This window comes from Pseudorca crassidens, chromosome 19, assembly GCF_039906515.1.
Source record: "Pseudorca crassidens isolate mPseCra1 chromosome 19, mPseCra1.hap1, whole genome shotgun sequence".
In the NCBI taxonomy this organism is placed as follows: Eukaryota; Metazoa; Chordata; class Mammalia; order Artiodactyla; family Delphinidae; genus Pseudorca; species Pseudorca crassidens.
This window is the reverse complement of record NC_090314.1, coordinates 7,504,808-7,517,547: the sequence shown is the minus strand read 5'-3', so window position 1 is coordinate 7,517,547 and position 12,740 is coordinate 7,504,808. Positions and strand designations below refer to the sequence as shown.

Sequence of the window (12,740 nt, the reverse complement as noted above, 5' to 3'; positions counted from 1 at the left end):
AGCCCCTGAGGGATGGTTTCATGGAGGGAGGTGAACTTGGCTTATTCTTTCCCCATCATTTGTTTGTAATTATGGAAAAACTGAAAGACAAGAGAAGATACTGCACCTCATCATCTGCCTTATGGTCAGTCAGGTCCATCTCTACCTTCACCTTCCGCCCCAGCCCCTGGCTGGACGTTTTGAAGCCTATCCCAGACATTCTGTCATTGCATCTGCAGGACTTCAGTGTGTGTGTCTCTGAAAGATAAGGAACGTTTCTAAATGTAACTGTGCAGTATTATTCTATAAAAAAGTGAAAAGAATTTATTGCTGCCTTCACATGCCGACTCAGTGTGAACAGGGTCTGGAAGATCAGGTCCTCCGACTTCTCCCGTGTTGTCTCCTGACTCTCCCACCTGCTATTTCCGGACCTTTCCGCCTCTCACCAGGCCTCACTCTCACTTGCGTTGTCCGCCCCACCCTCCAGCTTTGCTTCAGCTCTTCTTTAATAACAAGTAGGCTCAGGTTGCCCCAAGCCTAGAAAAATCTCTTCTCTCAATCCAACCACAGCCTCATGTTCCTTCCCTTGCACTTTGGTTTTGTGTTTTATGCTACCCAATTTCTTTTTTAAAATTTTTTATTTTACTTATTTTTTATTGAAGTATCATTGATTTATACCATGTTGTGTTAGTTTCAAGTGTACAGCAAAGTTCAGTTATCCATATATATTTTTCATATTCTTTTCCATTATGATTTACTGCAGGATATTGAATATAGTCCCCTGTGCTATACAGTAGACCTTGTTGTTTATCTCTTTTATGTATTGTAGTTTGTATCTGCTAATCCCCAACTCCTAGTTTATCCCTCCCCCACCCCCGTTCCTCTTTGGTAACCATAGTTTGTTTTCTAAGTCTGTGAGTCTGTTTCTGTTTTGTAAATAAGTTCATTTGTATCATTTTTTTAGATTCCACATATAAGTGATATCCTGTGATATTTGTCTTTCTCTGTCTGACTTACTTCGCTTAGAATGATAGTCTCTAGGTCCATCCACGTTGCTGCGAAGGGCATTGTTTCATTCTTTTTTTATGGCTGAGTAGTATTCCATTGTATATATAGACCACATCTTCTTTATCCATGCATCTGTTGATGGACATTTAGGTTGCTTCCATGTCTTGGCTGTTGTGAATAGTGGTGCTATGAACATAGGGGGTCATGTATCTCTGTTAGTTAGAGTTTTCTCTGGATATGTGCCCAGAACTGGCATTGCTGGATCATATGACAACTCTATTTTGAGTTTTTTAAGGAACCTCCATCCTGTTCTCCGTAGTGGCTTGTGCTACCCAGTTTCTTGAAGTAGCTCTCATCATCTGTTGCTCCTGCATCCTCACCACCACTCACTCACTCACTCCTCTTCTTTTTTTGGTCTCTTCTGCCCCCACGACTGGGCTGAAGCTGCGCTCAGTGGTCCCCAGGGATCCCCACTGCTACTTCCCATGACTTAGTTCAGCCGCCTTGGCCATCACTGCCTGTGAAGTTGCTAACATAGTCGTCCTTGAAACCAGCTCTTCCCTGGACTCCTGGGTCCCCCCCACCCCTGCCGGCAGCATCAGGGCAGCAGCGGGGGGAATCTGCACCACCCGGCCCTGCCCTCTGCTCACTCTGATCTCTGCTGCGGTGCTCTCACCCTCTCTGAGAGCTTCGCCTGCCCTTAGTGAGGACTCGGGGTTCTCGTCCTCCTGTGGGCTCCACTCCTGAGTTTTCTGCCATGTCCTCAACATTTCCATGCAGATTGTCCTCTCACGCCCCCAAAACTGGACTCACGAGCTATTTTAACAACTCTCCCACCCCTGCACCCCCGGTGTTTGTCACTGCATGAAGCAGCCGTCTGTGACACCGTCAGAAATCTAAAAGCTTCCCTTTGAAAACTCTGCCGCCTTGGCTTTGACTCCGCCCATCACCGGGTGTGGTTGCTCTCCCCCCCAGGGCCATGGCGTGGCTTGACGAGGGTCTCGCCCGCACCTTCCATGCACGTGCAGCCTGCTTTGGGGCTGCAGCAGCCTTACGTATGCACTGGTCTAAACGTGCTCATGAGGCTTCCTCACGGGGATGCCATAGAGCTTTGGACATCGATTTATCTGACATACCCTATCCTGAGAAGGGGGCTAGCAGTCTTAGCAGGCAGAAAACTCAGTGTTCCGGATGAGGCATGTTTTCTTCTGAAGGAACTTGGAAATCTGAGTGGCCATAAACAGTTAAAGGAGCAAGGGGGATCCTGCCAGCGTCTCAGTGTCTGGGCTGCATCATAGAATTCAGGAGCTGAGCAGGTGAAACGAACCAATGGGTCTTCCACCCGCGTCTACCTTCCCTGTGACTTGGGGGCTCCCCTCCAACTCTGACCTGCTCGTGTCTCCCCTTCCACACGCCCCTGGCTTCCTTCTCCCTTTATACGGCAGTAGCTCACTTTTGCAGCGGTTCACGTGGAAGAGGTGGCGATGACTCGAAAGTAACTTTAAGAATAAAACATGAAGGGACTGCAGGAGGCAGAGGCGTTGCTCCCTCGTAACCACCCCCAGTCTGCCCATCCCCCGAGGGCATGGCCTTGATGAGTCCCTCAAGGTGTAGCCCTGTGCCTCCTGAGATACGCAGACACACAGACATACACAAAGACACACACACACACAAAGACACACACAAAGACACGGACACACAAAGACACGGACACACAAAGACACACACACACAAAGACAGACACAAAGCCACGGACACACACGCAAAGACACAGACACACACACAGACACAGACACAAAGACATATACACACGCAAAGACACACACACACAAAGCCACGGACACAAAGACACGGACACACACGCAAAGACACACACAAAGACACACACAAAGACACGGACACACAAAGACACGGACACACAAAGACACACACACACAAAGACACATACACACGCAAAGACACACACACACAAAGACACACACAAAGACATATACACACGCAAAGACACACACACACAAAGACACACACAAAGACACGGGCACACAAAGACACACACACACAAAGACACGGACACACAAAGACACACACACACAAAGACAGACACAAAGCCACGGACACACACGCAAAGACACAGACACACACAGAGACACACACACACAAAGCCACGGACACACGCAAAGACACAGACACACAAAGACACGGACACAAAGACATATACACACGCAAAGACACACACACACAAAGACAGACACAAAGCCACGGACACACACGCAAAGACACAGACACACACAGAGACACACACACAAGGACACAAAGAAACACACACAGACACAGACACACATACACACAGACACAGACACAAAGACACAGACACACACACACACAAAGACACACACACAAGGACACAAAGAAACAGACACACACAGACACAGACACACATACACACAGACACAAAGACACAGACACACACACAAAGACACACACACACACAAAGACACACAAAGACACGGACACACAAAGACACAGACACACAAAGACAGACACAAAGACATAGACACACAAAGACACAGACACACACACAAAGACACAGACACAAAGACACGGACACACACACAAAGACACAGACACACACACACAAAGACACGGACACACAAAAGACACAGACACACAAAAGACAGACACAAAGACAGACACACAAAGACACAGACACACACAGAGACACAGCCACAAAGAAACAGACACACAAAGACACAGACACAGACACACAAAGACACAGATACACACAAAGACACAGACACACACAAAGACACAGACACACACAGACACAGAACACACAAAGACACACACACACACCCAAAGACACAGACACAAAGACACAGACACACACAAAGACACACACAAAGACACAGACACAAAGACACGGACACACACAGAGACACAGGTGCGCACACACACACTGTAGACCTTTGTGCATGCATCCACCTCCTAGACCTCCAGCTCTGACCAAGTCTCAGTCAAAGTTTTCTCCAAAATATATCCTTTTTTTTAAATTGAAGTATAGTTGCTGTACAATATTATATAAATTACATGTATACAATATAGTGATCCACAATTTTTAAAGGTTATACTCCATTTATAGTCTTTATAAAATATGGGCTGTATGCCCTGTGTTGTACAATATATCCTTGTAGCTTATTTTATACCTAATAGCTTGTACCTCTCAATCCTCTATGCCTATATTGGCCCTCCCCATTAGTAACTACTAGTTTGTTCTCTGTATGTGTTGAGTCTGCTTCTTTTTTGTTATCTTCACTAGTTTGTTGTATTTTTTAGATCCCACATATAAGTGATATCATACAGTATTTGTCTTTCTCTGTCTGGCTTATTTCACTTAGCATAATACCCTCCAAGTCCATCTATGTTGCTGCAAATGACACAGTTTCATTCCTTTTTACAGCTGAGTAATATTCCGTTGTATATATACACCGCATGTTCTTTATCCGTTTATCTGTTGATGGACACTTAGTTTGCTTCCCTTTCTTGGCAATTGTAAAGAACGCTGCTGTGGACATGGGAGTGCATGTATCTTTTCAAATTAGTGTTTTTGTTTTTCCAAAATGTCTCTTAAATACACAAGAACAGGAAGTCAAAGTGCCCAGGGTTCATTTATCCAACAAATGCGTACTGAACCAGAACGCTGGGTCACCCCGTACTAGGCGCTGGGGACACAGCTGTGGGCGAGGCTTGGGTCCTGCCGCTCCAATATTGATAAACGGTGACGAGAAGGATACACCTAGTTGATCATGGAGGAACGGGGTGGGTAGACTGCCTGTCAGGTTTTTAATTAATTAATTAAATTTATTTATTTATTAGTTGGCTGCGTTGGGTCTTTGTTGCTGCGCGCGGGCTTTCTCTACTTGCGTTGAGCGGGGGCTACTCTTTGTTGTGGTGTGTGGGCTTCTCATTGTGGTGGCTTCTCTCTGTTGCGGACCATGGGCTCTAGGCACGTGGGCTTCAGTAGTTGTGGCTCATGGGCTCAGTAGTTGTGGCTCGCGGGCTCTAGAGCGCAGGCTCAGCAGCCATGGCGCACGGGCTTAGCTGCTCCGCGGCATGTGGGATCCTCCCGGACCAGGGCTCGAACCCGTGTGCCCTGCATTGGCAGGCGGATTCCTAACCACTGGGCCACCGGGGAAACCCCTGCCTGTCCGTTTTGCTTTTGTGCCTTGGAGGTTCAGGCTGCCCTGTGACCCCCTGTCCTGTCGGCAGGGCCTCTTCCGAGTAGCCCCATCTGCCTCCAAGCTGAAGAAGCTGAAGGCTGCCCTGGACTGCTGCGTGGTGGACGTGCAGGAGTGCTCAGCAGATCCCCACGCCATTGCAGGTGGGCCTCACTACTGGGGGGGCTCCGGGGAAGGGGTGGGCGTGGAGGGTGTGCGGCCACGTGTCGGGGCCACTCGAGCCACGGGCTTCCCAGCATGCTCCAGGCATGTCCACTCAGGACCCCGCTTGAGCCCTGGTGGCTGTGGCCCTTGAAGGGAGGCCTTCCCATCCCCCACGTGCCAGGGGAAGGGGCGAGGGTGGGAAACATGAGGGGGGAGGCCCGTGTGGTCACCAGCCCAGGGCCCACGGCCACGCCAGAGCCTCGAATCCGGTCACGCGGCAGCCACCGTGTGACCTTGTCACGTGGGTCGGGGAACCGTCCCCAGACGTGGCCCCCGTGATGGCGCTGGCTGGTAGCATGTGTCTCTGCCGTGTCCCAGTGGCTCACGGACCATATGGTGTTCATGTCCAGGAGCTTTGAAATCTTACCTCCGGGAGCTGCCAGAACCTCTGATGACTTTTGAGCTCTACGATGAGTGGATCCAGGCTTCTAAGTGAGTACAGCACGTTTCGGGGTGTCTTCTGGGTTGTGGTTTATTTGGGAGTCTTTATGGAAATTGTGAAAGCATGCCACCTGGGATCCAGCGAATCCCTTTCTTGGTATGTGTCACGGGGAAAGGCTTGTACGTGTGCCCGGAGAAGTGTGTACCAGGGTGTTGGTCGTGCGGTCACCTTGAATAGCAGAAGGGAATGACCGAATAAAATACGGTATAGCTACACTCTCACATGCCCAGCGGCACTGCGAAAAACGGGTAGAGCTATTCCTGCTCACGTGTAGAGGTACGAAGATTTAATTTTGAGTGAACTAAAGTTACCAAGAACCCACAGGATGGTCTGTTGTTTTAAAAAGAAGAAATACAAAAAACACACTCAAAACGATACAATTTTAGGAGTGCCTCTATAAGTGTGTAACTGCATAAAAGAAGGTTCTGGAAAGGCTCACACTGGCAGGTGGGGATGATTCCTTCCGGAGAAAAGAGCAGGACAAGGGAGTGGTGACAGGGGTCTTTACCCTCATCTGTAATAGGTAAAAAATATTAACAACAACTAATATCAAAATACAATGTCCGGGCAGTGGACACCATCCCCACTTTCCTGAAGGTGAGCCTGGAGGGGGGGCCTCAGCAGGGAGGTGGCAGGAACGAGGCCCAGACCCTGGTCGTGCGTCGGGAAGGTGGGGGTATGGAGATCGGGGGGGCTGGTGCTCAGCGGGTGTCGCCCCAGCCATGTCACCTGTGTAGCTCCGAAGCGTGGGATTCCTTGCTTCCTCACTTGATTCGTGGTTAGGATTTTATTATGTATTTTCTTCGGCCCTCAGTAAGAGCTGACTTTAGTACATGCTACTGTTTGGAGGAATCAGTGTTTACTGAGTAAATGGACACGGCTAGGGAGGACACAGGAGAACGGGCACCAGAGAGAGGCTGGGAGAGATGAGGGTGGAGATGGTCCAGGAGAAAAAGATACAGGAGGGAGAGGAACATCTCATGGGAGGACTGAGCTCGGTGCCCATGAAAGGATGACTCCTGGGGGTCTCTGATCATGGGGTTTAGTAGTGAAAAGCAGCCAGCCGAGCTGCTCCAACAGGATGCTGGAGTGCATATGTGCTTCCGTAAGAACGGGGGCTGCAAGAGAACCCAGCTGACCTGGAAGTGAAGCCAGGCTGGCGTGTGCAGAGCTAGAAAAAGCCCGCTCCGGTTACCGTGCACACCTCTGGTTTTTTATCCAAGGTAGAATAGAGATGATGCATTTTAAAAGGCTGGCTGACTGCCTGGTATTCCTACATCTCATGGTGGAAAGTGAGTTTTAGAGCCCACGGGGACACTAATAATCACAGGTGATGCCATTTGTTGCGTGTTTATTAGAGGCTTGTCATCGTTCTAAGCTCATTATATGCTTTTAACTCATCTGATTTTCACAACAACCCTACGAAGGCGGTTGTGCTGTCTTCCCTATTTTATAGATAAGAAAGTCGCGTCACAGAGCAGGTGTTCGTGGCAGGTTACTTGCCGTCTGATAAGTGACAGGACGAGGATGTGAGTCCAAGGAGTCCGGCTCCGGAGCCCACATGCTTAACGGCACTCCAGGCCTCTCTAGAATGACACAGGGGTCCTGGGCATGATGATGAGTGAGGACGTATCTTTTGTTGGACGCTGCCCCTTTTATTTGATGAATGTGGGAGTGGTCTTGATGACTCCAAGCTGGAGGAGGAGAGGGCGGCCGGGTGCTTGGGGATCAGAGAGAGACCGTTCCCGATGATTTACAAAGGAAATAGGGGTGAGCGGATGCCTCGAAGAGCTCAGGTCTTGGAACCAAGGGAAAGCAAAGGCTTCTTTCTGCCCCTGGAGGAGATGCATGTTGTGCGTGGAGATTCTGGGCATGGTGGTGGCGGCCACCCCGAGGCCACAGTCTCTAAGGAAGGTAATTTTGCCCAGGACAGCCACCTTCAACCCTCTGTGTGCATCAGTCCCCTGCGAAGCTTTAAAAGATACCTAGGTTCCATGCCCGGACCTCCTTTTCAGAGAGTCTGGTGTAATTCTCTTTGTTTCAAAGCTCCCAAGGCTACTGGGTTGATAACCATTGACCTTTGGTGAAGTTGGATCTCACCAGAGAGCCGCACTCACCCTCACGGGGGATTGGCCTTCAGGGAAGCTCTGCCTCTGGCCGGGCCATCCAGGAGTCGGGGCGGGGACTGGCGGGAGACAGCAGGAGCAGTAGTGAGGGATCTGCCAGGCGAGGTGGCCTGGGACTTGTCTGGTCACGTGTGCTGAGCGTTTCCATGCAGGAAGCACGGAGCAGCCCAGAGGCTGAGCCAGGCCTACCAGAGGCGGCAGGAAGGCCCGAGGCTCCCGTCACTCGCAGGCTTTCTCCCTCTTCGTGCTGGCCATCCCCTCGCACGCGACCGTTCCCCCGAAACCTTTGCCTGGTGGGCTCCTTCGGACTCTTTGGGCCCGTCTTCCTGGCACCCAGTCGTCAAGCAGCTGGCAGTCAGGATCCGTCCCATCCCCTGTGTTCTTTCTCTGTGGAGAACTGATCTGCGGGTTCGAGGCTGTGTTTGTGTAGCTGGTTAGGTTGTGAGCTGGGCTGGTGGGGCCGGGCGGGGGAGGCAACGGTCTCCTCTGATTGCATCCTGATTCCCAGCCCTTGGGACACTGCCTGACACACGGGAGACCCTCGGTACGTGGGTGCTGATTTTTATTGAAGGGAAGGTCTTGGCAGAATCTGCCCTTTCAAGGGCTGAGGAGTGGAAAACGGAGATTTTCTTGCCTGGGTCAGGATGGGAGGGAGGACTTCTGGGGACCCAGCGATGGCCACTGCCCTGCCTTGGGCCCCGGGTCAAGGGGTCAGAGCTGGGCCTCCCTGTTGGCATTTGCTTTTTAGTTTTTCTCGAGAAAAGGTTCTTTGAACATAAGGCCTTCCTAACCGTGTCAGCCTTGATGTAGGTTTTCATGAAAAGTAAATTTAAAAATGTAGTCCTATAAGTAATTTCTTTTAATCCTTACAGGGTTTATCAATAAAGAAACCTTTAGAGCAAATCTTTTTGTAGAGTAGAGAATCCTTTGGTCATGGAAATTATCCATCTCTGAGTTATGTCTTCAAGGGTCAGATGTCCTTATGTCTGTATGAGTTCATGTAATTTACTTGTTCAGAAGGTGTTTATTGAGCATCTATTATGTGCCAGATGACAAGACACTTAATGTGCATTAACTAATACCCGTGGAACAGGCCAGTCAGCTGCCACTGTGGTGTGAAAGTGGGGTTGACCTGTTTCTGGTGTCCTGTTGCTGTGACAGAATCGCCCTCCTGATGACACCACAGCCCCGCCCACTCCAGAGGCCAGGTGTCTGGCCTCTGCCCTCCTCCCTCACCTGCTGCCCCGGCACCCATTCACCTGGGCCATGTGACCTGTGTAGGGGAAGTTTTGTTCAAATAGCCCAGGCAAGACAGAAAGAGACCTTAGAGGGGGAAATAATAAGAACCAAACATGTGCATGATAATAGTTTACTGATATGATCACTAACAACGGCTGGTTCCTTTTTCTCAAATATTTCGATGGCTGGTGAATATGAATCCCGGTGGGACTTCATCGATTCGTGCTCAACCAATGGCTTTTCCTGTTAATTTCCCAGCATCCAGGAGCAGGACACGAGGCTCCAGGCTCTGTGGAATGCTTGTGAGAAATTGCCCAAGGCCAATTACAACAACATCCGGTGAGTGGACCCTGGAGACACTGGGTCAAGGTTATTTAAGCCTCAGACACGTGTTTCCGGGCCAAAAGGCATGGTCACTGGCAGGCATGGTGTTATATGGTGTCCAAAGCATGGTTAACATGCAGGGTCTCTTTTCAACCTCAGGCAGCCCTGGGAGGCTGTGAATTACCATTTTGCACGTGAGGAAACAGACTAAAAGGGACGGTGAGACTTTGCAGGCTACCTGGCCAGCTGTTGGCTAATGCAGTTAAGTTCTTTGATTTGCAAGGAGCAAAGATGAATGCAGGCTGTCTCCAGATATCGGGGGTTTATTGTAAAGATGGGTGCCCGTGGACACTGCGGAGAAGCTGACCAGACCCTGAGCTGGACTTGGCAGGTGTGTCCTGGAGCTAGGCTGCAGGAGGAAGAGGCCGGGAGAATATTCTGTGGTTTCCACCTTTCAGCAGCAATTTCCCACGAGTCTGTCTCTTCCTTTTCTTGCTACTGCCAGGATTTCACTTCCTGCTTCCTCATCCCGTTGTCTGTGCCAGCATTGCCCCTGGCCCTGCCCCTCTCCTGGGTACTTCCTTAGAGGCAGATTTTCAGCTTCAGCTGCTGCTGCCATCTGCCTGATGATTTCTGTTTTCCTGTTAAAAACCCCAGGAGCGACTTTCCATGACTTACACATAGAATTCCTGTACGGCCCAGCAATTCCACTTCTGGATGTATTCCCAAAAGATTTTGCAAGTAGAGACTTGATTTTGTACACCTGTGTCAATGGCAGCGTGATTCACAATAGCCAAGAGGTGGGAACAGCCCGAAAGTCTGGTGATGGATAAATGCATAAACAAAGTACACATACAATGCGATATCCAGCCTTCAAAAGGGAGGACATTCTGATTCTTGCTACAGCATGAATGAACCTTGAAGGCTTTACGCTAACCGAGGGAAGCCAAACACAAAAGGACAAATACTGAACAGTTCTACTCATAAGAGGTACCTAGAGCAGTCAGTTCATGGAGACAGAAAGTAGAATGGTGGTTGCCAGGGGCTTTGAGGGGGTGAAGCAGCAGGTGGTCTGTCACTTAATGGGTGCAGAGTTTTAGTTTGGGGTGATGGAAAATTCTGGAGATGGGTAGTGGTGATGGTTGCATCACAGTGTGAAAGTGTTTAACGCTACTGAGTTATACACTTTAAAATGCTTAACTTGGTCAATTTATGTATCCAAAATTGAAAAACAAAATCCCAACAGCAAGAATCAGATGGGTATGACTCTGCAGGTGTTGCTAGGCCACCGGCCAGCCTGTGGGTTGACTCAGCTCAGGTCCCACGTCCTGGTCCAGGCGTGTGCGGCCGCTTGGAGGGTATGACGTGGCGGGAGAGGCTGTGGGGAGAGGGGGCCCACTGGCAGCTTTAGGGGCCTCTGCGGTCCTTCTGCTCCGTGGGCAGGAGGTAAGTCAGCAGTTCCTGAAGGAACCACTTCACCGTTGTCCGGGCAGAAGGGGGCTGGACCCGCCGCCCGTGTAACAGAGGCCGGGGCCTCCGCGTGGCCCGGCGGGTTTGCTGTGGTCTCTTTTTATGCCTCATTTGTGCACAGCTCACTTGCTGATTTTTTTTAAATAATAGCTTTATTGAAATACAACTCATATACCATCGTGCCCTTTTAAAGCATACAACCGAAGGGCTTTTCGTAGATCTGTAGAGCTGTGCAGCTATCACCACTGTCTAATTTTAGAACATTTTCATCACCCCAAAGAGAAACTCTGTGCCCAGTAGCAGTCATTCCCCGTTTCTGCCCAGCCAGTCCTTGGCAAACGCTCATCTACGTTCCGTGTCTGTTTGCCTGTGCTGGGCACCTCATAGAGATGGAACCATTCAGCGTGGGGTCTCCACGTCTGGCTTCTTTCACTTGGCATCACGCTCCTGAGGTTCCTCCGTGTGGTAGCACGTGTCAGTATTTCATTCCTTATTAGGGCTGAAGAGTATTCTCTTGTCCGGATGGACTGCATTTGATTCATCTGTTCATCCCTTAATGGACATGTGGCTGGTCTCCCCTTTCTGGCTGTGATGAATAATGCTGCTGGGAACATTCGTGTCCACCTTTGCGTGTGGACATATTTCTCTAGGAGTGGAATTGCTGGGCCACATGCTAAGTCTAGGTTTAACTTTTTCTTCATGGGCTCTCAGAGCCCCACTGAGGTTAACCCCAGGGGACGCCACCCCTAGCATGTAAATGTCCCCACCAAACTGCTTCTCACCTCCGCACACAGGGAGGGTGACAGGTGACAGAGGTTTGAAAAGAAGGAAGGACTTTCAGTCATCGTGCCGTGGGTCAAAAGGAAAGATGGAGAATTTTTCTGGCCAGGGTTAGTCGAAGCCAATGTTGACAGCTGAGGGAGAGCTGAGTCCGTCTGTTGTTGGAGCATTCTCGTGTCCTGACGCGTGACACGTCTTGATTATATTGTAGGATGTATGAATCTTGTTATCAGTAAGAGAAGTTTCCACCCGATGCTGAGGGACCACGGCTGGTTTTGAGCCCTTGTTAAACCTGGCCCTTCTCCCTTCCTTTCAGATACTTGATCAAGTTTTTATCCAAACTCTCAGAATATCAAGATGTCAACAAGATGACTCCCAGTAACATGGCAATTGTCTTAGGACCCAACTTGCTGTGGCCACAAGCAGAAGGGTGAGTCCAGGGAGGAAGGGGTGTGTGGGTCACGTTGGGGGCAGGATGCTGCTGGGGCCTGGGCAGGATGGCCAGGGCCCCGGATATCCACCAGCCTCATGTATGTGTCAGGTCATGTGTCTGTCTTGGCCTGCTCCTTCTTTAGACTCAGGAGGAGACCCGGCAGTCTTCAGATCTTTCCTGTTGGTAGTCTCAGAGCTAGGCCTGCAGTCAGGGTCTTCTCTGAGCTCATCCGAGTCAGACTAGGCACGGCAGGCTCTTCCTGGCCCCCTGTGAACAGCACACATCCCAGCATCTGTGGGACAGAGGGCTGTCTCAAAAGGGAGAACAGAGCTGGGAAGGGGATGAACCCGGCAGTTATGAGAATCATACCTCACACCGAAAGGTGCCTCATGCTTGGCGATTTTGAGTATGTTACTTGCTCGTCTCCTGTAGGGAGGACTTCTGGGGTATCTGCATTCCGGAGAGGGGGAGAGAGGTTCAGAAAGGTGAAGTGTCCTTCC

The 12,740-nt window shown here is 50.1% G+C and overlaps 1 protein-coding gene across 4 annotated transcripts in view; it reads left to right on the top strand.

Moving 5' to 3' along the window:
• ARHGAP44 (Rho GTPase activating protein 44) overlaps positions 1-12,740 on the top strand; it is a 143,240-nt gene that overhangs the window by 110,718 nt on the left and 19,782 nt on the right. For all 4 annotated transcript variants that reach the window (XM_067715606.1, XM_067715605.1, XM_067715608.1 and 1 more), the window contains exons 11-14: positions 5,254-5,365; positions 5,777-5,858; positions 9,492-9,572; positions 12,124-12,237. In XM_067715606.1, the coding sequence (XP_067571707.1) occupies positions 5,254-5,365; positions 5,777-5,858; positions 9,492-9,572; positions 12,124-12,237 (389 nt within the window). The remainder of the gene's footprint in view (positions 1-5,253; positions 5,366-5,776; positions 5,859-9,491; positions 9,573-12,123; positions 12,238-12,740) is intronic.